At 44.4% G+C, this 27,838-nt stretch overlaps 2 protein-coding genes across 2 annotated transcripts in view; one reads left to right on the top strand and one right to left on the bottom strand.

Moving 5' to 3' along the window:
• The window catches only part of FANCM (FA complementation group M), a 176,710-nt gene that overhangs the window by 61,949 nt on the left and 86,923 nt on the right, over nt 1–27,838 (top strand). The gene's annotated exons all lie outside the window — the stretch shown is intronic.
• On the bottom strand, nt 19–27,250 carry LOC146050122 (heme-binding protein 2-like). The gene is made up of 5 exons (XM_083166966.1): nt 26,579–27,250; nt 11,397–11,488; nt 10,186–10,327; nt 9,286–9,469; nt 19–3,120 (listed from the first exon to the last, which is right to left on the bottom strand). Exons 1-5 carry the CDS (start codon nt 26,808–26,810, stop codon nt 2,949–2,951), a joined length of 822 nt encoding a protein of 273 aa, XP_083023092.1. The 5' UTR covers nt 26,811–27,250; the 3' UTR covers nt 19–2,948.

Below are 27,838 nucleotides of genomic sequence, written 5' to 3'. Positions count from 1 at the left end.
TCTCCATGAAACCATTGCAATACTACAAAGTATACGTCTCGTTTTATTTTAAAGCACAAGAATCATCGGTTCTTACAGAAAAAAAAAAACATTCACACTTTATCCAAATATAGATCTCATTTAAAGCACGACTACTAAAATATATATCTAGCACAAATAAATATATATATTTTTGCAATACTTTTATTATTTTACACCACTGTATACCGATGAGGCCTGTTGATATTGCACATGATAGTTTACGCCTGTTACATTGACTATAGAGCTGCAATAGGAAAACAAGCATTATGAAATCACAAATCATAGTCACATTTTCACCAAGGTCTCCCCCAGTCGCACTGGTTACCTCAAGTTCGGCAATCGTGTTTCCAGGAGCGCCCTTGTGGTCACACATGGGCTGACTGCTTAAAGGTTTTATCTCTGTCTGTAATTTGGTGATTCTCAGCAGGACACATTGTCTTGTCAATAAAAGATGAGGTAAAAGATGCTACAACTATTCCGTGCCATGGGTGAGCCAAGGTTTTTAACCCGGACATACAATGTAGGCAGCCTGATCCAATACATATGAGAATACAGCCCTATAATCCGTTAGGACCTAGTGATGCCACCAAGGAATGACGTACTTTAGATCCGGGCCTCCTATAATGTGAGGTGTGACTAAAATAGACATATGGGGGCGTAAATGTACTCAAAAAACGAAAAACAAAAAACCCCTTCCAGCTAAAAGGAGTGATCTTCTTCAGGTAGGGGCGAATAGGAGAGCTCATAATGAGCACGTGCGGATGGTGTTATGGTTAGCATTACTGCCTCACAGCGCTGATGTCATGGGTTCTATACCCACCATGGCCCAAAATGTGTGGAGTTTGTATATTCTCCCTGTACTTGCGTGGGTTTCCTCCCGGTACTCCGGTTTCCTCCCACAATCCAAAAATATACTGGTAGGTTAATTGGCTCCCAACAAAATTAACCCTGGAATGTCTGTGCGTGTACATGTGGTAGGGAATATAGATTGTAAGCTCAACTGGGGCAGGGACTGATGTGAATGTAAAAAAAAAAAGCACTGTTCATCAGCCACACTCTCTCTGCATGGTTGTGAGTGGGGTATGGGTAAATGCAGGCAAACCCCGCTAGAACAAAGTGCACAGTTATGGGGAAGCGTTTGTAGTATAGTGCATCTCTGTAATTAAATTTACCCATATGAAGTTTTTGTAATTAGCTACCATTGAGGAGCTCCCAGTGTAGAACATTCTGCTGGGACTTGTAGTTTCACTACAGCTGGTTGGCCAGGCCTGTTTTTAGGGCAATTGATGCGAATTGTGTTTCTGGTGCCACAAATGTGTTGACCCATACTGTGGATCCGGGCATTTATTACAGAATTTCTGTCAGGCTCGCTGCAGATTTACCGTGCAAGAGAAGGGCATGCAATTGAATAGCTTTGGCGTGGCTAATGGAGTCTGGCCATTATGGCATGCTCAGAGGAAAAATGTTTGCATTTTTTTAATGTATTTATCTTTTGCAAGTACAATCGATTGTACTGGTAACGCCCATTCCCATACACACGATAGTGTTCATTCTAGCACCCGCCATCTCTGAAAACCCATGCAGTTCCCTGCCTGGGGTGTCGCTGTCTGCTGAAGTGCTTCCAGCACAGTGTGGTCTGTATATCATCACTGATATGCAAACTAGACCTGTGCTAATAACCCCACAGCAGACAGCGACACCCCAGGCAGCGAAGAGGAACTGCATGGGTTTTCAAAGATGGCAGGTGCTAGAATGAACACTACATGACACAAGTTGTGCTAGAAGCTCTACAACATAACGTCAGTGCCATTACCCCCCCCCCCCCTAAAGAACGTGTAGCGTTGCTCGTAAACCTGTCCTCGCCTTTGTGCATTTTGGCGGGTTTATATTATAAAGAAGAAAAAAAGATCAATGTTTAACATTTTCGTCATTCTTTTACATTGATTTTTGTGTGGATACCTTTTTGAGATTTCAGTCATCTTTTCTGATTTGCAGGCTTAGGAATACTCCTAAAGGGCCAGATGTATCAAACGTCAAAAAGTGACAAAAGGACAGTGATAAATAGCCAGCCAATCAGCTCCCAACTTCCATATTGCAGGGTGGGTTTAAAACCTGACAGGTAAGAGCTGATTGGCCGGTTATTTCTCACTCTCCAATTTCTCACTTTTTTGGATTCCGGGAATAACTACGCATCGGATCGCTCCTGCACTGCAATCTGGTGGTTTATATACCTGTTTTTGATTTTCTGGTTGCAGTTCTTGCACATAGACTATTAAGAATCCACACCAATCCACTTAGCATTTTGTTTGGAGGTATTAATGTTAAAGCTCACGATGAGGCTAATCCTGCCCCCACCCGCCCCCTATTAGCGCACATTGGATGTAAAGGTCACATGTAATCCTTCACCTTTAATCTCGGGTGGTGGCAGAGATGCTTCTTGCTTTCAGAGTCTGTCAGGACATCTAAAGCTTGGCTATTAATTCAGCAGACAACCATGGCTGAACAGGGAATCCGCGACAACATTTGAGGCACGAGGCACTTGTACCTCAGTAATGTTACCGTTCCTTGTTAATTAACATTGTCATGAGTAAGGATCTGACAACAATAAGAGTTAAAAAAAAAAGGGGGGGGAAATTGTTGACTTTTATATACAACAAACTTTGATCAAGTAAAAAAAAAAAAAGTTCTTTCCCCAAACTGGATCTTCCATTTTCCCAATTTGTAGACTTATTGAAGCTGATTGGTTGGGTCCAGAGCAGTGTGCTGTGCTGGTTAATCATCCTTCACAACCGTAGACAACAGAGAAGAAATACATTCAGTACTAGTCCGCTTATCTGGGGACAGATGGCATGTTTTATTGTGTAATAATGTCCATGTCCACCGGGGGCAGCATGAGCTGCTCCTGAGCATTCTCCACATCTGCCGGCTCATGGCCTCTGTAAGAACCAGATCTCATTCTGTCTGTTGGCTGCCGCTGGGTTTGTGTATCCCGCAACAATGAACGTGTCCTGTAAACACAGATCCGGAGACTCCAGCATTTCTGCCAGCAAGGCAATTTCATGCAGAATTGACTCCTCATTGGTTGCTCCGGTAAAAGCTCTGGAAGAAGAGGATACAGTGTCAGTCTCTATGTAATCCTTCCATGTATAGATGGGGGAAAAATAGTTCCAACTTTGATTAAAGGGTGTGTACACACCAGAGGATATATCATTAACTATGCGTGTTAACAATGTTGCTTGATATATATTGTATCAAGCATATAATTTATTATTATTATTATTTTATTGATAAGGCGCCACAAGGGTTTTGCGGCGCCGTACAAAGGAACAGTACAGGGAGACAAAACTTACAGTAAATAAATAACATAAATAGGTTACAGGTAAAATGAATGCCACAGTACAATACACATTACAGCTTAGATGTAAGCAGGCAGAGACGGTCAACGTGTGTGGCAGGGGTCAGAGGACGAGCCTCAGGACTAAGTTATGCAGCGGAAGGGTACGCTTTGATGAATAGGTGAGTTTTCAGTGCTCGTTTGAAGCTTTGCAAGATTGGGGAGAGTTTAATGGAGCGAGGGAGTGCGTTCCACTGAAGGGGTGCAACACGGGCAAAGTCCTGAACTCTAGCATGGGAAGCAGTGATCAGGTCATGATGGAGTATGAATGGAGATATATGGAGCAGTGGAATTAGAGATGGCCCTGTATGTGAGTGTGAAGAGGATTCTGTAGGGGAATGGGAGCCAGTGCAGATTTTGTTGAAGGGGAGTGGCAGAAGTGGTGGCGGGAGAGGAAGATAAGCCTGGCTGCAGCATTGAGGACAGATTGGAAAGGAGCCAGTTGGGATCGAGCGAAGCCGGTGAGGTCCATGGTTCTCAAACTCAATCCCAAGTACACAGTTCTTTTTTTTTTTTTGCAAGAAAAAGTACACTTTTCAAACAAATACACAAAATCCAGGAAAAGTTCCATGATCGATATGTTTTTGTGAAAATTAGTACTTCATTGGGGATTTTTTTCCTTGCTTTTGGCAGGAAATAAATCCCACATAAATGCTGGTTTACGGGGTTAATTGGATAGCCCCCAGGGATCAATTAATGGTGGTTAACGACCGCATTGAAGGGTGTCCGATCCAACATGCTTTTAAAGTTGGATCTGTTTTGTCGTAAAGGCCATGGATTGTCGAATTCACAGCTTTTTACCAAAATTCCGTGGCTGGTTTCGCCGATCTGTGGACTTTTTCCGACACTTGGCAGCCGGAACATTGAATACCAACTGTCCAGTTAGTGTTGGATTAAACCAGTGGTAGCCAACTCTAGCCCTCGAGAGCTACCAACAGTGCACATTTTACAGACAACCTAGCTGCTGCACTCATTAATCACTGACGCATTTTAAAAGATACACAGATGGAGCTACTGTAATTAGCTCACTTGTGATTCTGTGAGGAGACCTGCAAAACATGCACTGTTGGTAGCTCTGGCTACCCCAGGATTAAACTAAAGCGGCCCGGGATTCTGACTGTCAAGACATACCGACAGTCGGAATCCCATATTGAATACCCCCCATAGACAGTACAGCCTTGTTGACACAAATGTTTAACATATAGGCTGTACCCCATTTACCTTAATGAAATTTGTGCTACACCATTGGTGATCTGGGGCAGATTTATTAACCTCGGTGATGTGATAAAGTGTGTGGAACTTGATCACCAGCCAATCGGCTCCTGACTGTTAAGTTAAAGGCGGGATTTCAAAGGGGACAGTTAGCTGATTGGCTGGTGATTAAAGTACCAGGCGCTTTATCACATCTCCGTCCTCATCACTGCTATGTTTGAAAAAAAATATAGGTAGGAGCTGATTGGCTTGTGATAAAGTCCCAGCCACATAATCACTTCACCCATAGTTCTCTGGGTTTCCCATGGTAGAACTATACGTAACCATTGACTGGATATTCTACCACTTTCCCGATCTACTTCTTTAAGGCCATATAATGAGAGTGTGCGGTCTACTCAGGCACCATTAGCCTAAGGGAAATGTATATAATACTATAATAAGGGATTAGGCGGGATTCCTGGAATTTTCTAGTACAACATGTGATGAATAATGAATCGGTCACAGAGGTTTCATCAGTCTTATTAGTAGGCAAGACTATACTCGCTTCTCCGTGGTGTCTGGCTGGGAAACTCTCAGCCTGCTTTCGCTGGTGTTGCAATTGTAAGGGACCGGCGCGGAGTTGGGTGTTTGCTTGGTATACAGTAACTACAATAATAAGTGGGGGCACTTTTCACTCGATACTGATGGATCGGGCAGAGAAATCTGGCCGAATCGGATCTGTGTTTGACATCTGATGCGCGGAGCCGTGCGCATCGGAGTCTGAGATGGGCACTGCTTGCAAGTCCGTCCTCCGACACGGACACCCTCCCGGCAGCGGGGGAATTGGATCGCATGCGAAAGGACCGGGGCTGACCTCATGCTCAGCATATTAACGTAATGGAGATGCACGGTTTTTACTTGCGCCTTTTGTAGACCTTATTATTTTCATGCAGGAACCTTAAAGTGATCAAGTGAAAAATGTAATTATCTTCTCCAGAGTTTTAGTATGTGAAGAAAAACAAAAATCCCCCTAGTTAAAATGGTCTTTGTATTCTACAGCGGGGAGGGAGGGAAAGAAATCCTTCTTGTGACTCCGTGGCCGGCACAAGACAGTCAGCTGATAGTCTGATGCCTCATCTGCTTCCACTTGCGTATAGCCAGAATAGATACCAAATGCCTTCACTGTTGTTTATCTGTGTTGGCATTGTGTGCACAATCTCTACACATTGGCACTCTCTGTTGTGGTTCTTATAGCACATGTCTGGTCTGTATAACAGGGCTGAAATACAGACCAGACTGTGCTAGAAGCACCATAGCGAGCTACGTTCCTGGCAGGGAAGAGGAACTACGTGGGTTTTGAGTAAGGCAGGGTTCTAGAATGTACAATAATATGACTGCAGTGGGCCTATACATGGGTTTGGTTATGTTATCGGCGTACTAACCCTATACTAGGTGGGGGGATATACTGAGATGGGAGTTGTATTTAACATGGGATGTTGCTATGGGCAACCAATCAGAATCTACTTTTTAGCACATTCTAGAACAGGGCTGGGCAATTGCGGCCCTCCAGATGTTGATGAACTACAATCCCAGGATGCTTTGCATTAGTTTTGCAATGTGGCCATGCTGAATCTGATGCAAGGCATACTGGGATGTGTAGTTCATCAACATCTGGAGGGCCGCAAAATTAGACTGACATCTGTGTATGCACGTATTGCACACTTACCTTCCCCCCCCCCCCCCCCCCGCCACCGCCACCGCCAAGTTCCTCTCAAGTGGAGATGCGTGCTGATCAGAATGGCTGTACACAGCGATGCTTGGACTACACGCTCCTATGTGGCTTAGCTGCCCATCTGTGCCACGTGGTGTTCAGCAGAATATGGGCACCAATTCAGTCGCACCAGATAGTGATCGGGTGATGACTCCAACAACCATTCATACTGTACCCATGCACCAGGGGAAGTCTGTCTGGGTACGCATGTGGCTATGCGTCACTGGGTAGAAAATGTGTAGGTCGACAGTCACTAGATTGACAACTAATGGTCTACAGTGACTAGGTGGTTGAAATGGTCGATATTGACATAAGCTTATGTTTGACCTGAGTTTTTCAGTTTTTTTTTTTCTTTTTAAAAAAAGGTGTTTTTTCACTTTGATATCCAAGTGGGCAGAGTGGGAATATAATAATTTATGAAAAAAACACCTTTTTTTTCATTTTTTTTCAAAAGAAAATAAAACATGACCCGCATCCCAAATTACAGACCCTACAGCTCTGGTAGGGATCTTAGTAAATGATGCGGGCGTAACATTGTGCAGGAGATAAAGTTTTGAAGTAAAAATTGCACCGCGAGCGAGTTGTAATTTGTTCTTCGGCTGAGTAGAAGCGGGCTCCCGCGAGGAGGCGTTTAGTAGCTGTAGCACATTGTGATTAATTCCCGGGGGGACGACAAGTAAATTCAATATACCAAGTCTTTGTAGACCAGGCCCAGTTAAATCCTGCAAATAGATGTCCTCTGGGTTTATTGTACCTCGACGGTGGCCCAATCATTATCCCTGCGGCGGCGGGGGGGGGGGGTGTAGAACAGGTCAAGGCGCTCTCTGTGCGCTTATTACATATTATTCTCGCAGCCGAGGGTGTTATTGTTCATCCGTATAAGGTCTGAATAGAAGCCCTTCATGTCAGGTCACTTAGACCCTCGCCTTATGTGCAGCCCGATAATTGTTTGTAATAGGAAAGTGGAACTTCGTCAAGATCAGGAAGTGGCTGCGAGGGGAGAATGTGCTAATTACATGGTCCTTGTTCTCTGGGGATGGAAAGGACACATGCTGGTCAAATGGGTTTAACTTTATTAGGGCTCATTCTAAAAAGTGTCATGTAAGAATAAGCTGCGGCAAACGCCTTCCCGGGCCTTTTCAGCGCTCTTCTGGAGAGGGATTAAACGTCGTTTGTGAAGCAGAGAATGCCCAGCGTGAGAAGTGTTACACCTTAATCCATGTACTGTACATAGAGGGCCTTCCAAACATACTGTGTGCGGCTCCGATGAATTTATATATCCTTATGTCAGCGGTCTGCAAAACGGCGATCCGCCGGAAAAAGGGTCATCCAGGAGACTGCGGTTGCCACTACACCTTGGCCCGTCAGACTTCTTTAATAATAATTTAGTTAAGTATGCAGATGTTGGTGTTGTTGTTGTTTGTTTTTGTAGTAGCATAACCAATAATTTAGCAGTATGTTCAGGATCTGTATAGTACCCATTTCACATTGCAAATGCCGGGTTGCACCTGTGATTTGGACATTCACAGTGATTAGCTGCTCACAGCGCCCTGGTTTATTGCTGGGTCGCTTACTTTATCCGTGGGGGGGCTCGGTGGATTTGTGACGCGTCTGGTGGAGGAGGAGGCAGCACTGAGGTGGTGTTGCTGCTTCTTCCTCCATAGAAGTGAACATGACCCGGGATCTGTGAAAGGGGTATATGTTGCTAAATCTGCTCAGCTCTTGTGGGCTGTTGGCTATGAACACCTTATCTATTTTAGGGTACGTCCTAATGACCATAAAATGCTCCTCTTTGGATTGCTTAAAATGTTGATGGTATTGCTGTTTTTCCTTTGTACATGCATTGCCGTTTACCGCTCTCGTGTGCTGGCGTTCATAATACCGATGCTGGCATCCCAACTACCATCAGGAGACAGCTGCCAGAATACCAACATCAGTGTGGACTGCCAGAATGCCAAACCTAAGTTAGCCAGGGCCAGTTGGGGTTAGGTTTAAGCACTAGGGTTGATGCAGATTTAGGGTTTGGCAACAGGATTAGTCGGGATCAGATGAAAAGTGCCAAATTTGCAATATTGTCCAATTCACAGGCTGCACCCACTCTGTGGAATGCCCTCCCATGCATAATAAGACTCTCTTCCAGTCTCCAAACCTACAAGCATTCCCTGAAATCTCACCTCTTCAGGCAAGCGTATCGTTTCCAGAACCAGCCACTTAACCTTCATATACCGTTCCTATCCAATCACATCCCCACTGTACAGGAAACACACATATCCTCTCTCTTTCATACATTTTCCATCCTCCTGACTCCTGGCCAAACTGCTGGGTCACCATATTATACAGCACACCAGGAACCTTTGCGTTCTGGTGGACTTTATGCATTAATAGTGTTCATTCTAGCACCCGCCATATTTAAAAACCCATGCAGTTCCTCTTCCCTGCCTGGGGTGTCGCTCTCTGCTGTGGTGTTTCTAGCACAGTGTGGTCTGTATATCAGCACTGATATGCAAACCAGACCTGTGCTAGAAACACCACAGCAGACAGCGACACCCCAGGCAGAGAAGAGGAACTACATGGGTTTTCAAATATGGCGGGTGCTAGAATGAACACAAATTAAAAAAAAATATCTATCCTTTTTGTATCAATGCCTATTTCCCTATAGATTGTAAGCTTGCGAGCAGGGCCCTACATACCACCAATGTGTATTGCTACAGTATAACATATTGGTCATCCCTATCTTCTACATGTCCTGTACATATGTATACTATTTAGGGGGGTGATGATACCATTAGCACAGTGCCTGCTGGGTTCTGGTTTGTTGTCACAAAGTACAGCATCAATTTCTTTATAGCATACACTGTTCTCTATCCACGGCAGTGCCTGGGTAGAGGGGTAGGAGCAGAACATGTACCTGGTGAAGACCGTGGTTGGAGGCCATTCCTCAATCACTATGTCCTGGTCTGCTGGTTGAGGTGGGTCGTCCTGAAGGTGCGTAGGAATGTAATATGCCACAGTCACACTGCGCTGGAGACTGGTTCGTGCTTCGTCTGTGTGCACTGTTGTCAGGATTGGGATGGTCATACCTAGGTACGAGCCTAGGAATAAAGGTACAAAACCATCATTGGTTTTTATCTTAAACCTTGTGATTTGACTAATTTAACCAAACAGGATTGAATAAATAGAAATTAAATTGTTTCTATGTGTCGCCACCATTATACTGGTCTGTTTTTACACCCTCCACTTCCTACTGATCCCATTATCTTCCATGATGAAAACAGAATGTCCCCTTCCATAAATCTGTCTCCCACAGACAAGTCTTTATCTAATGATGGAATTTCTACATTTTCATTTTGTTTTTTGCCCATAAATCAATGAAAAGAGAAGTTTGTGTCTTAAAGTGTAACTGTCCTCTGAGCAGCCATTGTATGGCAGACAGTATGAAAAAGACAGCAATTTTATAATTTATCTATCTGCTCCTCACCTCTATGAGGTGAAGTACAGACACTGACCACTAGAGGCCACTCGAGGGACCAAATGACTCCCTTTTTGGGCTAAAAGATGTTCTAACTGAAAGTGAAAGCAATTATTGCAGGGGCACTTATCTGTTTCACACTTGCTGGATATGAAGAGAGGGAGCTGTGAAGGCAGAGATTGGAGGTAAGAGCAGATAGGGGCTGGGGTAGAGAGTTTGTGGGCTAAAAATGGTCACAGCTCAAAATAAATGCAAAAACTGTCACAGCTCCAAGTGAGAATACATTGCGGAAGCTGTCATTTTGACAGGCTTTTAACTAGGGATTCGGACACCTCTTACCTGATGAGTTCTGCTCACAGATGTATCTCATGATCTTCATAAACCCCACACATATACTCTGCTCGTACCGCTCCTCGTGCACCTTGATACAGGCCCATTTGGCTTTTCCGTATTGTCGTCTTTCGTACAGCACTTCCCCACACTGCAAGCAAGGCAACCAGTATTAAACGCAGCTGTGGTCCACATGGATAATCCTTCCTACATCTTAACGTAGACCTGAAATATGGATGTTTTTACCCTAAGGGGGAGCGTTGTTCCTGCCATCTCGGCTTTTTTATTGCGTTCTGACTTAGTGTCTGGTGCTTGTTATATACAAGCAGAGGGGTGCCCTTCTTCCCACTAGAGGTTTGGGCTTGCCTATTGCTGTTGTTATGTAGTGGTTGGCCATTGTGCTCGCTTTGGGCCCGGTTTGGTATGAAATGTCAATATGGTTATTATGTCGACATTCAGAATGTTGACATAGCGGGGAATTCAATTGTGGGTGAAGGGTGAGAATTGCTGTTGCCACAATATATAATTTGGGTTGACCACACAGTCGTAGATTTAAAAAAAAAAAGATCTATATCCTGAAAATCACAATGAATGATTTCTAACTGCTGAAAACGGTTTGTGGAGGGGTTTGGGGTCATGCAACAAGAGACTAACTGTTGTGGAGGGGTTTGGGGTCATGCAACAAGATACTAACTGTTGTGAAGGGGTTTGGGGTCATGCAACGAGAGACTGAGGGGTTCGGGGTCATGCAACAAGAGACTAACTGTTGTGGAGGGGTTTTGGGGTCATGCAACAAGAGACTAACTGTTGTGGAGGGGTTTTGGGGTCATGCAACAAGAGACTAACTGTTGTGGAGGGGTTTGGGGTCATGCAACAAGAGACTAGCTGTTGTGAAGGGGTTTGGGGTCATGCAACGAGAGACTGAGGGGTTCGGGGTCATGCAACAAGAGACTAACTGTTGTGGAGGGGTTTGGGGTCATGCAACAAGATACTAACTGTTGTGGAGGGGTTTGGGGTCATGCAACAAGATACTAACTGTTGTGTAGGGGTTTGGGATCATGCAACAAGAGACTAACTGTTGTGGAGGGGTTTGGGATCATGCAACAAGAGACTAGCTGTTGTGAAGGGGTTTGGGGTCATGCAATGAGAGACTGAGGGGTTCGGGGTATAACTGTACTTCTGTGTAGGTTGATGCTGAAAGTTGGAAAGTTTCAACTCACCTTTTCTTTGCAGCTGAGGAGCAGGTACGGTACTCGTGGTCGTTCCTCACTCCGGCTGTTCCTTGTTAACTGTTGAATGGGTTCCGCCATCTCTATAATAACAAGATGGATTATGCATTTGGTATTTGATTATGCAGGTTTACGTCTTGGCGTCATACAGTTCCCAGATAATCAATTTAATACGCAGCAGAGAAACATAAATTACAGTGGACAGGTCTGCAACTTTATAGCTACCGGTGGTCTTGTAAAGAGGATTGGGAATCATGCAAGCCGTCCTCAATCACCAGAAAATATGACATTCCATGTGTTCCAGATCACCCCGGTATCACAAGTGGAATACTTCACTCTAACTCTGCCCTTGCCTTTTTGCTGGTTGGAAGTTTGTAATTAGTTTATTATCTTTAGAATTTTTCCTCCTTTTTTTTCTGGAATTTTTGGTATTTTGTAATTTTTTTTTTTTTGGGGGGGGGGGGGGGGGGGTGTTGGCTCCCAGATATTTGCGCTTGCCCCCCTGTCAGAGCACCGGCAGTTGGGATTCTGACGTTTGGATACTGACAGTATCCGACTGACCATACGATCCGATTAACCTACCAGTCAATTTTTCATTTGTGGGAGGAAATCCATGCAGACGTCATCATGATAGAATGTGCATCACAACTGCATGGAAAACATTGTGGGCCAAATGTAATGGGGTGAGAGTTTCAGAAAGTGAGAGATTTTGGGAGAGTTTTTCAATTTTTTTTTAAAGCAGCAATCAATGACATGGCAAAATCAACCTGGTTTTGCAGTGTCAATGATTGCTGCTTTAAAAAAAATGGGAAAACTCTCCCAAAATCTCTCACTTTCTGAAACTCTCACCCGATTACATTTGGCCCTCTGTGTTTTGTGTACATGCCTGTTCCCCACTTTGCTTTCACACATGTGTACTGGCAATCTCAGCTCAGATGCTTCTGTAGGGCCAAACATTTTACTTTGTGAAAGAAGTGGAGTTTGAATCGAGAGGAAGTAAACTTTTAATTCATTGATCCGTGATTATTACTTTTTAAAAGAAAAATTGATTTCATTGTTTGGATACCAACTTTCCCCTGGGACACTGACTAATATCTTTCACAATATTGGCCAGTGATGTCACCCTCCCTCCCCTCAGTTAATGACATATGGCTGCACGCATTGTTAAAGATTTTGACCTATACAATGGACGATATGCACACCATATCGTCTATATCATTACCGATGTATCACCCAGTGAGCGATATTCAATGCCACCAGTGAGGGGGTTTGTACAGGGAGGCTGGCTTTTCCTTGCCGAAAATAAGCCATCCTCGTCAAATCCCCTCGCCATATTCAATGTAAGGGCCGAATCCTCGCCATGAGATGCCGGCGAGAATCCCCTCAAATGGCGAGGTTCGCTGCATTTCCACCTCACCTGAGGGAACAGGCACCAGATTGGTTGAATACCGCTCCGTGTGCACCCAGCTTTAGCCTGACCAAAATCCCGGCTTTTGCGCCTTCATCTGAAGTTGGTGGAAATCGGGTGTAATGAGAGTGGAGTAACAAAGTGCTGTTTTGTAATCCATTTATTTCATTATTACATCTGCTTTTGACTTTGCTTAAAGTGAGAGTTTTTTTCCTGTTTGAATTTGAGTATTTGTTTTTTTCTCTTTTGACCTGTGAAGATTTTAATAAACCCCCATACAGTAATTATTTAGTCTCCAGCCACCGCCAGGCACGCCTGAGACTGGGAGCTGGTAATCTCATTGAGATATTCAGGTCATGCCGGCATTAAGTGCTGTCTAATAGCCAGTGAGTTTCATCTGATTCAGAGAAATTAACAAGTTCCCGGGGCCCTGCTTTTCCTGGTAGGATAATTTGGTGCAAGTGAACCTGTAACGCCGGCGTTACACGCTGTTAGAACTTCTGTTGGCCAATCATGTTTGTAGATCAATGGGAAATCGGTCACATTGTGCCTGAGTGATGTCATTCATTCCTAGTAATAACTGTTTATACCTCGTTTGCAGTTTCATGTAACGAGGTAGCTGCCTATTTGTTTGTTGAAACCTGCCAGTTCGAACTATGGGAGGAACTGGAACCTTTTAAAGGAAACTTACAAAATCACAAGGAATTAGTTCCACATAGAGAGGTTTCTGCTCGGAATGAAAGGCTGGGTACAATCTTGCCCAACCTGTCTGCAGGTCATTGCGTCCATCGACTGGGCTTCTGATCCTGGTGTAGCGCTCTATCATGTGACACTCTACCATGCTCTACCATCATAGATCCGTCGTCCGGAAACGAGCTGGTTACAGGGTGACCCCGGTATTCTGTCCTGTATTGTACTGGTTTACTGCTAGTCCTGTGGTGTAACTGCAGCCTTTGTGCCTGATTGTCTCTAACTTATTTTCCTTCTTAATCAAATTAAACTTTATTGCAGCCTAAAAGAGGTGGAGGCCTGTGTGCAGAGTCTGTCTGAGCCCCTATTCTCTAGCCAGCAGTGCTGTAGACTCTACGTACTATGGTCACTAGGGGACCCTAGCGCTGTCCCAGAGTCTTGATTTGCACGAGCGGCCATTTTCCCAGTGATTTTCTTACTGCACACACTGTCTCCTAATGTTACCTCAGGCCAGAAATGGCTGAGCATTTTGTTTTGGCGCGCCTCTCCACCCTACCAGGCAGGAGGATACTTCTCGCCTTCTTTCATGTTAACACGCCCGTACAACCACTCTACTCGCAAACGCTTCTATTAATTACAGGTTCCCAATTAGGAACTTCTGTGTAACTTTAAATAACCTTTGGCTTTTCACATGGGGTGTTTTTCACTAAAAGGAAATGTGATGTAACTTTTAGTACATTTAATAGTTTACAGTAAGATGTATAATTATCCCTCAGCAGGTGGCACATGCGGACTCTCGTTTATGTATCATCTTATTATTTGTATTATAATGGTACAGTATAATGCATGGGTCTTCAAACTGTGGCCCTCCAGATGTTGTGAAACCACAAATCCCAGCATGCATTGCCACAGTTTTAGCACTCCCTTATAGCAAAACTGTGGCAAGGCATGCTGGGATTTGTAGTTTCACAACATCTGGAGGGCCACAGTATGAAGACCCATGGTATAATGGCTTATGTTGAAATGGAAATACAGGTCTGTATAATATATTTGTGCTATAGAATAAGGATCTGACTGTATGGTTTAATGACGTATAGTGTTCACTCTAGGCTGGTTTAGCAGTGCACCGCATCCTGCCCATTTTTAAAGGGCAAACACACCCTGCCAGTATAGCGTCATCCTGCTAAAACATCCGGGCTTGTTTGTCCCCACCGCCGTTGTCTGGATCGCTCGGTGGAAGCCCAGCACCTACATGCCCCCTTTCCTCCGGTGCCCTGCCTTAATCCTAGAGGCATCCCTAGAAGAATTTACTTATGTGTCCTCCTACATCTAGCATCAAAACATCATTCCGTGTGAGATTCCTGGCCTGAGCAAGCCGACAGCTCCTGCTTATTCACAACACGATGCTCCAGGAGACTGATTCGTTAGATGAAGGACACTTGTATATTGTGTGCGACTGAGTCTCTATACGGAGCACAATGGAACTTGTATTAAAATAAACTGCGGCTGCCATATTGTAGCATTTAATATACAAATTCAGACTCATTCGCACACAGATACACAAGTGTCATCAAATGAATCTACACGGTTCCCTGATGCGCCCTAATTGCATCATGTTGTGACCGAGACACATTTTCAGTAATAAGACTCAGCCATCGCTATGGGGTCTGGGGCACACAGAGAGCTGCTTGGTGCCACTGCTGCACGATCAGGACTCCCCTGTACAGTATATATTCATCCCAAAATGCAACAAGCAAGCAAGTCCCCTCTGCAGTATTTATGGACATAAAATACTTTGACTTGTATTGATCTGGGGCTCTACGCAGTTGAACAGTTACAGATATTGTGAGACTGGCCTTGATCACGGTACAGACGGGCTTTTCCACCCCTCACGTGGTCTTGGCTGAGCTCCCTCCCCTCATAGGCTGCAGCACGACTCCTCTAATCAGCTCTCCCCTCCTGCTTGATGAAACTAATATTATTGCTCATGGTAGGAAACAGACTGTAGTGCATGATGGCATAAAGGGTACATAGGACGGGGTACACTGTTGGTTTCTTCTCACCATTATTAACCCTCTTTTGGACGTGCTTTTTATTTTTTGTTTTTGGCATTTTTTATATTTTTATACTTCTTTCTATTTTATTTTTATTTCTGGGTCTGTTTAGCGTGCTATGACCTCATTGCTCTCATCGTAGAAACTGCGCACCATTCTGCAAGGGAAGGGCGTTTCAGCACAGTACATCATTATAACCCAGCTTCTTAAGGGGCATACACATGTAGAGATCTGTGCTAAGCAATTTTGCTGGTGTCGATATCTCCCATGATGGAGAGCACATACACACGTAGAGATCTGTGCTAAGCAATTTTGCTTAAGCAAAAAAAGGCCGGGCAGTGGATCAGGATGAGAGATTGCGATCAGTATCTCTCATTCTGTACACACAGAGAGATTTGCAGTCATTTGCTAAGCAATCTGACTAGATTTTGACTGCATGCACGGACTAAAGGCCCATACACATACTATGATGTCTTATGATGATGAACGACCCCATTATAAATCCCCTCCTGAACCACCCAGAACGGCTTCGTTCAGGGTTGTTTAGGAGGTGAATCTTTTAACATCGTCTAGTGTTTATGCTGTGAATGACGGACTACTTCTTCGATGCGCGTACCCGCGGGGCGTTAAAGACCATAGCCATCATCAATGCATGCAAGGCAATATGGCTATGGTCGTTAACATTGGTTTTTTTCAATAGAAAAAGGTCCTGCATAGTTTGTGGTCGTTTGTCATCCATCGTGCACCAGCGATCACCGACGATGCTGAGGTCGTTCATGGTCACTTCAAGGGTGAAAATGAACGATGTTTGTTAACGATGGGTCGTTAGTGACACATCCTTGTGTGTGTGTACGGGCCTTTAGTTAGCAAGAGATATTTAATCTCGTGGAGCATACACACGGAGAGATCTGTGCTTACCTTCTAGGCCAGGCATGTCCAACCTGCGGCCCTCCAGATGTGCTAAAACTACACATCCCAGCATGCCTTGCCATCATTCTAGCATTCCCTAATAGCCAAATTGTGGCAAGGCATGCTGGGATGTGTAGTTTTAGCACATCTGGAGGGCCGCAGGTTGGACAAGCCTGTTCTAGGCAATCTAGTCAGATTGCTTAGAAAATAGCACAAATTTGCTCCATGTGTATGCCCCTTTAGTGCCGATCCTCCATTCCAGAATTGTGGGCGGTGATATTACGTCCCGGAAAAGATTCGGAAGAGTTCCATGCAATGTGGCATTTCTGTATTGTGTCATGGCTGTTTTCATGTATGCACTGATGGATTTATAATGGGTCAAGCATGGGCAGTGCTGGTGCACCCACACCCCATGTCTGCACTAGCTTCTGAAGACCCCCCAAGCAGGGCTGCAGAAATCAGAATCAACTTTATTGGCCATGTGTGCTTGCGCACACTAGGAATTTCTTGTGGATTGCAGTGCAGCATCAAGCAGGGATGAAATGTGGGGGGGGGAGGGAGGCGCCGCGCCACTGGTCGTTGCAGCAGCCAGGTAGGTAGCAATATAAACAGGGACAGTACAGTTATCTCACCAGGAACACGTGCCCGCCGAGCTGCACAGCGCCTAGGCAGCTATCAGCGGCACCACTGGTTGTTGCCAGTGGCGCCGCTGATGGCGCCACTGACAATTTGCGCATAGGCCATTTTACTGGGCCAATTGCCAGAGACTTGCACAGAAGATTTTGTGGCAAGTGCTAGGCACTGCCGGGTAGATAGGAGGGTACCCAGATGAAAGTCTCTATGGTACTTGTTTCCTAGAACGGCCACAATCGTGAGTGATCGTGGCTCTTAATTAAGGGACACGATCCTCACGATGTGGCCGATTTTTTACAATTTTTTCACTTTGATTGACAGAAATCGGGTCAATCGGTCGGTCGCGACCAATTAAAATCGGCCGCGATGCGACCGACCGATTGACCCGATTTTTCCATAGACTTCAATGTTAAAAAAACTTTTAACATTGAAATCGGGAGGATCGCGTCGGTCTTGTGCCATTATAATGGCACAAGATGAGATGGACTTGATTAAGTCCATCTCACATAGGGTAAAATGATAAAAAAGGTGAAATGGCCCAATATGACCCATTTCACATTTTTTATGTGCCCGCCATGACCCCACGATAGACGTCAACCCGAAGCGTGGCGAGCGGCGGCGGTGCGCGTCCTCCGACCTTTTCATTCCCCTACTATCCACTAGGGCGTGGAGTGAGAATATAATAGTGTGGCGAGCGCAGCGAGCCACCGAGCCCGAAGCGTGGCGAGCGCAGCGAGCCCCGCGAGGGGACGCGTATACCTGTGAAGTTAGACGCGTCCCCTCGCGGGGCTCGCTGCGCTCGCCACGCTTCGGGCTCGGTGGCTCGCTGCGCTCGCCACACTATTCTATTCTCACTCCACGCCCTAGTGGATAGTAGGGGAATGAAAAGGTCGGAGGACGCGCACCGCCGCCCCTCGCGGGCTCGCTGTGCTCGCCACGCTTCGGGTTGACGTCTATCGTGGGGTCTAGCCCACTTAGTAACATTTGGGGGGGCAATTGAAACAAATCTGGTGAAAAAAAAAAAAAATCGGGTGAAAAATCGGTCGGTCGGATCGGTCGCATCGTATGCGACCAAATCGCATGCGATGCGATCGATCCGATTTTTTATCTTACGACCACAACGATCTAAATCGTTGTGGCCGTGCTAGGAAACAAGTACCGTCTCTATACAAGCATCCTCCTCTCTAGAAGAGTCCCTGCCTGGATGGGTTAAAAAACATAGCGCACATGACTTTGATATGTCTGGTGAAATAAACCAGTGGTTCTCAAAATCAGTCCTCGGGATCCCAAACAGATCACGGGTGAATTGTAATAGGATGAGAGATTCAGAAAGTGAGAGAATTGGCAAGAAATTTTTTAAAGCGGCAATCATTTACACTTGAGAATCCAACTGGTTTTGCAGTGTAAATGATTGCCGCTTTAAAAACAGAACTGAGATTTCTTCCCAAATCTCTCTCACTTTCTGACTCTCTCATCCTATTACATTTCCCCCAATGTTTTACTAGGTGTATGATCTACGCAGGTGACTTGGGAAAACATTAATTGTTTGGGATCCTGAGGACCGGGTTTAAGAATCCAGTGCGTTAAATTTTCTAAAGTAAAAACATTAGTTGCCGCTGGTTCCCGCAATCCTTATTTAAATGATGACTGAGTTCTGTTGCACAATGAAAGCATCACAGTGTCAGTCTTTGTGATTATTAAATAAAGGGACTGATAAATGACTCTGCTGCATCATATTCAGGGTCACAGGATCTGGGGGCTCCTAACGCCCTCTCTCGCTCTGCTTTTGTATATACTGGTACCGTAAGACTCTTTATTTTCGGCATTCCCTATGCACATTGACGCATGACTGACGCGCTTAAGTAAATTGCCTTATTATTTGGAATAGCATTAACTCTCCACTGCTTAGTTGGTTATACCTCGCACCGACAAGATACGTATATAAGAAGCAGGACCTGATTTTCTCCACCCTTACTATAATTTACAATGTAAATCACTCTTCTGGGATTATCTCCTACTCAGAAGTGTTATATAACTGTCTGTCTGCACATGAGAGGTGTACATGTTTAATCGCTGGTACGTGGTGATGGGGGCAGAGACACTTGTGAGCTAGCCTGTGTGTAATGCTTTGGAAGATACAGTCTCTTCTAAATGATATCTAATACCCCTTTCACACAGAAAATGAAATACCCGGGTGAAGCAGTTCCACCCGGGAATTTCATTAAATACACGGGTCCTTTTCTGTGTGAAAGGGCACACCCGTGTCGTAAATCCCGTGTCTCCGACCCGGGAAATGACCAGGGTCGAGGACACGGGATTTATGACCCGTGTTGACCCTTTCACACAGAAGAAATACCCGTGTTCTTCAGCAAATTACCAGGTAGAAATTTTCAACCCGGTAATTTTGTTCTTCTGTGTGAAGGGGGGTCAGGCTGCTCCCGGCAAATTGACACGGCATTTAAAATGCCGTGTATTTGCCGGGATTTTCAGACTTTTCTGTCTGAAAGGGGTATAACTTTCCTTTCCTGTACCTTATGGGGACCTGGCCATAGAAAGAATACTCTGCTCAGAAGTGTATCTACCCCACAATCAGAATCAATTCCATTACTGTATAGATTTGATACTGAAGCCCTTTCTCACTTACTTGGTATATGATATGTAATGTAGACTTTTTGTGAATCTTTATTGTTGGTTATTTATGTATTGGGCAAGTGTTTACTGGTTTTCCCCTTTTTGATTGTTCTGTATCAGCCAAAATTTTATTTTCATTCTATATATCTATAATTTAGAAAAATCTTAATAAAAATAATTTAAGTTTTTTAAAAAAGTGTCTCAAACAATAGTTTTATTTAGTGGTACTGTATGTACAAACAATATTGTTCAGTGGTACTGCGTGTACAAACAGTATTATTGGTTAGTGGCACTGTATGTACAAACAGTATTATGGTTTAGTGGCACTGTATGTACAAACAGTATTATTGGTTAGTGGCACTGTATGTACAAACAGTATTATTGGTTAGTGGCACTGTATGTACAAACAGTATTATTGGTTAGTGGTACTGTATGTGCAAACAGTATTATTGGTTAGTGGCACTGTATGTGCAAACAGTATTATTGTACCCCTTTCACATTGCACTTCTAAACCGGTATATTGTCGTTTTTTTCCCATTTTTAAACGTTTAAGGCTGCAATGTGAAAGTGCCAAAGTTGATTTACCGGTTAAAGATAACCGGTATTTCAACACGGTTAAAAAGCAGAGTCCTACACGTTTTAATGCAGTTTTTTAGGCAGTGTGAATGGCTCTATTTCAATGGCTTGAAACGTGTCCCTTGGGGGTTAAACGGGTTGAATTTTGAATGGTATTAAATGATTTTTAAAACTGTTTTCACCTGCAATGTAAAAGGTCTCAAGGCTCAGACCCGTTTTAAAGTCCCATTTAAGAATACCGTGTCATTACCCATTTCTGCAATGTGAAAGCATAATTGGTTAGTGGCTCTGTATGTACAAACAGTATTATTGGTTAGTGGCATTGTATGTACAAACAGTATCATTGTTTAGTGGCACTGTATGTGAAAACAGTATTATTGTATAGTGGCACTGTATGTGCAAACAGTAGCATTGTTTAGTGGCACTGTATGTGCAAACAGTAGCATTGTTTAGTGGCACTGTATGTACAGTACAAACAGTATTATTGGTTAGTGGCACTGTATGTGCAAACAGTAGCATTGGTTAGTGGCACTCTATGTGCAAACGGTAGCATTGTTTAGTGGCACTGTATGTACAAACAGTATTGTTTAGTGGCACTGTATGTACAAACAGTATTATTGTTTAGTGGCACTGTATGTACAAACAGTATTATTGTTTAGTGGCACTGTATGTACAAACAGTATTATTGTTTAGTGGCACTGTATGTACAAACAGTATTATTGTTTAGTGGTACTGTATGTGCAAACAGTATTATTGGTTAGTGGCACTGTATGTGCAAACAGTATCATTGGTTAGTGGCACTGTATGTACAAACAGTATCATTGTTTAGTGGCACTGTATGTGAAAACAGTAGTATTGTATAGTGGCACTGTATGTACAAACAGTATCATTGTTTAGTGGCACTGTATGTACAAACAGTATCATTGTTTAGTGGCACTGTATGTACAAACAGTAGCATTGTTTAGTGGTACTGTATGTACAAACAGTAGTATTGTTTAGTGGCACTGTATGTGCAAACAGTAGTATTGTTTAGTGGCACTGTATGTGCAAACAGTATTATTGTTTAGTGGCACTGTATGTACAAACAGTATTATTGTTTAGTGGTACTGTATGTGCAAACAGTATTATTGGTTAGTGGCACTGTATGTGCAAACAGTATTATTGGTTAGTGGCACTGTATGTGCAAACAGTAGTATTGGTTAGTGGCACTGTATGTGCAAACAGTATTATTGTTTAGTGGCACTGTATGTGAAAACAGTAGTATTGTATAGTGGCACTGTATGTGCAAACAGTATTGTTTAGTGGTACTGTATGTGCAAACATTATTATTGGTTAGTGGCATTGTATGTACAAACAGTATCATTGTTTAGTGGCACTGTATGTGAAAACAGTAGTTCTTTATAGTGGCACTGTATGTACAAACCGTATCATTGTTTAGTGGCACTGTATGTACAAACAGTATTATTGGTTAGTGGCACTGTATGTACAAACAGTATTATTGTTTAGTGGCACTGTATGTGCAAACAGTAGCATTGTTTAGTGGCACTGTATGTGCAAACAGTAGCATTGTTTAGTGGCACTGTATGTGCAAACAGTATTATTGTTTAGTGGCACTGTATGTGCAAACAGTAGCATTGTTTAGTGGCACTGTATGTGCAAACAGTATTATTGGTTAGTGGCACTGTATGTACAAACAGTATTATGGTTTAGTGGCACTGTATGTACAAACAGTATTATGGTTTAGTGGCACTGTATGTGCAAACAGTATTATTGGTTAGTGGCACTGTATGTACAAACAGTATCATTGGTTAGTGGCACTGTATGTACAAACAGTAGTATTGTTTAGTGGCACTGTATGTACAAACACTTTTATTGTTAGTACATTGGGATATACATATCATATAGATAATAGAAAACAATAAATAAATAGACACTAGACTATAGTAACAAATGATCTGACTGAATAGTAACCAGATAACAGCTGTGTCTTAGGTCCCCAGGTAATGTATAGGAATCTGACAGTTGGCTTAAATTCCCAAAAGATATTTATGTAGTAAAAGGGGCGAGAGCGAATATCGGTCAGTTATGTAAATACTTCTATAGATTAAAATAACATATTTTATATAAACTTCAGAATGGAATTCAGTGGAAAAGTAGCACAGATGATAACCCGCCTATGGGGGAGATGCATCAAAGCTTGGAAAGTACAAACCAATCAACTCCTGTTACTTTTAAAACACAGCCGGTGAAAAGATAGTCAGGAGCTGATTGGTTGGTATTGAGGTGGATGTATCAGACAGTAAAAAGACAGTGTATCTGTTCGGGAAGCATTTATCAAGAACACTCAACAAAATGATGATCTGAAACGTTGCTACGGGCAACATCTCCACCGTTCCAGTTTGCCAATGTTTTCACCGCTTGATACATCAACCCCCTTTTTTTCTTTTCTATCTCTCCACTTTATCTCTCCCCAAGCGTCGATGCATCTCCCTCGGCGTCTTCCATCGGCTATTGCCCCCTCTCATTTATTGGTTACAGGGCTAAGTGCACTGTAATTCCAGGGCTCCGATGGCTCTGCCCGTTCCTGCTCTTCTTTTCATATGAAATTCTAAAGTATTGTTGGCTTAATGCAGGGCTAAGAGATTTTCTGCGATTTCCGCAAATCCTCTTATTGTGGCAGCTTACACTTGAAGCAGCCACGGGAAGCGGTGCCGGGGCTTGTAATTCAGTCTGCATGGTTACAACATACAAGGTCACTGCACGTACTCTGTGCCCGCACCCCCCACCAGTACGTTATCTGGAGCGACACAGGAATGGCGGGCAAGTGTTCCTATGCCGAGGAGTGTCTGATAGTCACCTCTTCAACAGAGGGTTCTCCCCAACGTATCCTGTTGGTGGGAAACATTGATTGTGTTTTTCTATTTCAGTATATTCAATATCTATGTGCTAGATAAACCTAGAACGTAGGCTGGCTGATTTAATGATCAGGGCAATTGGAATGTGGTCCCAGAAGGCGACAGTATTTATGTGGCATGTTCGGAAGTCTCCACCAGTGTTATATGGGTGTGGACACTAGGACCGACATGGACAGTAGTCGACACAAGCAATAGTTCAACATGGAAAAGGTCAGCACAATAAAAGGCCGAAATGGAGTTTAACAGGTTTTTTTTTTGTGTCCATGTCAATATGAGCTCACAATTGGTGTGATATGCAGCCTTGCACGGCTTGCTTTGATCGTCGTGTTTTGGGACTGGTTCCTTGCTCCGCCAACGTTGCGCTCCGAACATGTTGCCGTTACTGGTCATAATCCACGTTCATCGTGAAGCGTGGCAAAGTCCAAAGAAAGAATAGAAAACCGTGGAAAAATTCATGTGGACTGGTGCCATGTCAAACTATTGTTTGTGTTGAACTTTTGTCATTGTAGTGCAAGTCAACCTGGGCACCATCGACGTGTCATCGCTGATACCTTGTCTATGTGGGATTAATAATGGGATACATGAATGCTGTGGGCCAGAGTTGGACGCGGTGCGGATATTGATGCGTCTAAGTAACGGAACGTGTTCCCAGCGCATGTGTCTCAGCGTCTAATGTGGGTGTCTCCATCCCTGCACAGCCAGGCGCACATGTATTCCCCCAGCAAAGGCCATTTACTGGCGCTAGCATAGTCGCAGGCTGCACCACGGCAGAAGAAGCTAATACGGTCGCAGCAGAACGACTGTCAATCAAAGCCTTTGAACCTCCACCCACTTGCAGCCTCTGTGTCAGATGGGAAAAGCCCCTGTGTGAATGAGCCCTGGTTTCTTCTCCGTCTGCTCCCCGCATCCAGAACAGGGACGTTTAAACCTTCCAATGCCATTGTTCTGGGAGCCCAAAATAGATGGTCCACTCTAGTACACAAAACCGAGGCTGTGCTCCGGTTGTGTGCATCTACTATAAATGGGCAACGCATGCTAGGGATGGCCATCATTGCCATCGATGATTGCTATCATTGGCAATAGTGAGACTGGCCATCGATGGTGGTAATCTGTGCAATAGATGACCATCCATAGTTTTACAGATTGATGGTCATCCATTTTCTTTGAATGGTTGGCCTGTCGGCCAATCAGAACCTGAGTGCGGGGCTTCACGGGTGCTACGGGTGGAGCTATACTCCGTGTCCCGGACCCTTAGGGGGAGAAAATAAAGAAATAATTGATTATGCTTGCCATCGATGGAGGAAAACCATCTGGTTCTCCCCCATTGATGGCAAAACTATTCTACATTGGTCATAAACCATCAATGATTTTGAATCATCGATGGTCGATGGCCGTCCCTAATGCATTCTTCGACGTCTAGGTTCCCAGCAGCCAGAGAATTGCAGGTTGTCAGGTCTGTAGAGTGCAATAAATAATCCCCCCCACCCCCTTCCATGGCTTTATTAAAGATTAAAGTTTGTTCTATTACTTTGTCTACTTTTGTAGTGTGTGTGTGTGTGTGTGTGTGTGAGATATGTCCTTGGCCTTTTCCCGTGCATTGTACTGTACTTGCTTTCTAGTTCTGTTATTGCTACAATCACCTCTAATGTTCCTTCCCAGAGTCACATGATGCTTTATATGCCCGTGACCTTCCGCCCTATATAGCTGTGTACACACCATATACTGTAACTAGCAGAATCACCCGCACTATAGCCACAGTTGGACAAATCTCTCCAGCCAAGGTACCAATGTTACGGTGGTTCCTGTGCATTGGATGCACTGCCTGGGATTCCACTACATTTGTCCACCTCTGATTACAGGCGGCTTATAGGCGATGTTGGGAAGAGACCTACAGATATAAGTTCTCAATGTAACTGGCTGCGGAGCTGCCTCTTCTGCCCATGGGGTAAATGTACTATGATGGAAGTTCTGCTGCAGATGGGATGTTGCTATGGGCAACCAATCCGATTCTTTCTATTATCATCTAGAACAGGGATGGGGAACCTTCGGCTGCTTTTGAACTATGCATCCCAGCATGCCCTGCAACAGTTTTAGCATGGCCAAATAGCAAAAATGTAGCAGGGCATGCTGGGATGCGTAGTTCAACAATAGCTGGAGGGGCGAAGGTTCGCCGTACCCGTTCTAGAAGGTACTAAATAAATAATTAGTAGAATCTAGTCGCTATGGGAAACATCCCATCTTCAATAGAGTGTATAGGCATTACAGTGTTAAATCTCTTATTAACCGTCTTATGTGTCTTGAGAGATTGAACATCTGGAGTTACAGAATCTACTTTATACCGGACTATCTGTAATGCAGAATGTCATTTTCTCTCTCTCTCTTTTTTTTTTTCTCTCCCTCTCCCTCCCCCTCCCCCTCTCCCTCTCCCTCTCCCTCCAAGCCATGTACAGTAGTCAGATAGCACGCGTGTAGTGCTGCTGTTTTATATGCGTGGAGAACTCTTATTTTTGCATTTCCCGCTTGCTGAGGGCTAACAAACTTTTCTACAAGAGAAATCGAACGCACAAATCTGATTGGACCAATCTTTCGCTAAACACATAACACGTATACCCACTGACCACCACCTTGTTTTCCCAACTTCATAGCTGAGTTCTACTGTGTAACCTGCACCAGCTGAGGCTCCTTTTTCCAGCGCTGTGACCTTTGTGTTATGTTTTAATCTACAGCGAGGGGAACAAACAAAATCTAAAGAGTACATATTTACACAGCTTACAGGAAATGACTGTGAAAGTTTCCTGTAATCATTTCACTGGATTAGTCGTACATGTATTAGCTCTATTAGATAGTAAGCTCCTTTGGCCAGAGCGATCTTAACCTTCCGTTTCATGCCAATGCGTGTTACTCAAGTGAATTCCCTTCGCCCAGGTATACCCAGACCACAGAAGGGGTAGTAAATCTTCTGATGTCACGTGGAACTTGTTGACCTATATTTATTTTGTTTGCACTTTTCGCAGGATAAACACAAACAAAGCTGATGTATAAACCAGACAATGGCGCTTAATCCCGCACTGCGCTGTAAAATGAATGCGGCGTCTGGGTACTTTTTTAGTACGCAGCGCAACCTCATTTTTGCAGTACATTGCGAAAAAGCCAATCACATGGAAAGCACAAACAAACAAGCGAAACACATGGCTACAGTGGCTGCAAGCCAGGTTTCTTGTGCGCTTAGCCATTTTCCTAATGCCTGTGGGTGACTGCGTCCTAGTAAGACTGCGACCTATGCATACTGCAACGCCCCTCATCTGTTCATACAGATCTGTCGCTAGTCCCCTGATGAGATTAAACTCTGGTCCTTACCATTTGGCACGTCCACTTCATGTCCCCGTCCTACGGTCTGCCAGTAGTTGAGCAGCTGATCTTGCTCGGCATCGTCCATGGGTTCCAACTTCTCCTCGATGCTGCCGTTACTGTTGTACGCCGAGTCCGAGCCCAAATCATCAGTCATGTTGTCCAAGTCGTCCAACGTGATCATTCCGGCCACAGCCTGCTCCTGCACCCCGCCACTCATCCTACACCCTTCACGTTGCATGGTTATCTGCAGAAGTGGGTTCCAAAGCTACACTCGGGACCCGGTGCTATGAATCCAGCCTACAGACTCTCTCGATCTCCGGCTAAGCTTAGGGATTTCTGTGGAATTCCGATGGAGAGCTCCCTATAACCTAGCCCCAGACCGGCACCGCTGCTAGCCCTGGGATAAAATGTCCACAAGACCGGTGCATCCAGATTACTGTGACCCTTAGCCACAATGCCTGAGCTGTATCTGGAATCAGCTGAACTTGTTCAACTTTCCCAGAATGCAGCAGGACAGTGCAGCTTCGAACCAATACTGGAGCGAGCGAAACTTTGTATAGTTTCAGTTTGTAAGTATCCTAGCACTGCAACATGACTGGCGTCCCTACCTCCCTTCCTGTCACTAGTAGCAGTAATGGGGACTGTGGCAGCGCTCAGTATTGCTGTGTGTGTGTCTCAGCAGCTGCTTTTAAAAGCTGAGCTTAGAGGAGGGTTCGGGAAGCTCTTGAGAGGGAGGGGGAGAGGCAGATACACAGACACATGCTCCCAGTCAGGTGGGGGGAGGCGAGTATTGTCAGCTGCTTTTTAACTCTTCCTGCACCAGATCACTGCAAGCAGCCTTGTGCATGCATCTTCTGCGTGTCCGTGTAATGCACTTTATGTTTATAAGTACATTTTTAACGTCGTCTTTGAACATATTATCTATATATGTACAGTAAGCCGCAAGTGTCGGTAGTCTCTTCCTTTGGGAAAGTCACCTGTGCACCATAGTACTAGGCAGCCCCACCCTGTTCTCCGGTTACTTGTGTGTAACCTGCGATCTCCACGGCAGACGTGTGTGTGTGTGTGTGTGTGTGTGTGTGTGTGTGTGTGTGTGTGTGTGTGTGTGTCGAGGACATGAAAGTGCGCTGTCCCCCTGAGGGTCTGCGCAAGGAACTCCTGATAAAACCCTTGTACTGTTCCTCAGGGCGACTCAGATAAGAATGCTGAGCTCAACAGTCCTGCAGAAAATCCGGCATACGGAGGAATGGGCACAGCGCTCTGCTT

The sequence above is a fragment of the Crinia signifera genome, chromosome 12 (genome assembly GCF_055691185.1).
Source record: "Crinia signifera chromosome 12, ASM5569118v1, whole genome shotgun sequence".
NCBI lineage: Eukaryota > Metazoa > Chordata > Amphibia > Anura > Myobatrachidae > Crinia > Crinia signifera.
This window is presented reverse-complemented; position numbering and strand designations above follow the sequence as displayed.

Coding starts and splice junctions, on each gene's coding strand:
- LOC146050122 (XM_083166966.1), bottom strand. CDS start 26,810: ATGCAACGTGAAGGGTGTAGGATGAGTGGCGGGGTGCAGGAGCAGGCT. Junction 10,328..11,396: donor TCCTCAGCTGCAAAGAAAAG/GTGAGTTGAAAC, acceptor CCTTGCTTGCAG/TGTGGGGAAGTGCTGTACGA. Junction 3,121..9,285: donor CCAACCACGGTCTTCACCAG/GTACATGTTCTG, acceptor CTCTTCTTCCAG/AGCTTTTACCGGAGCAACCA.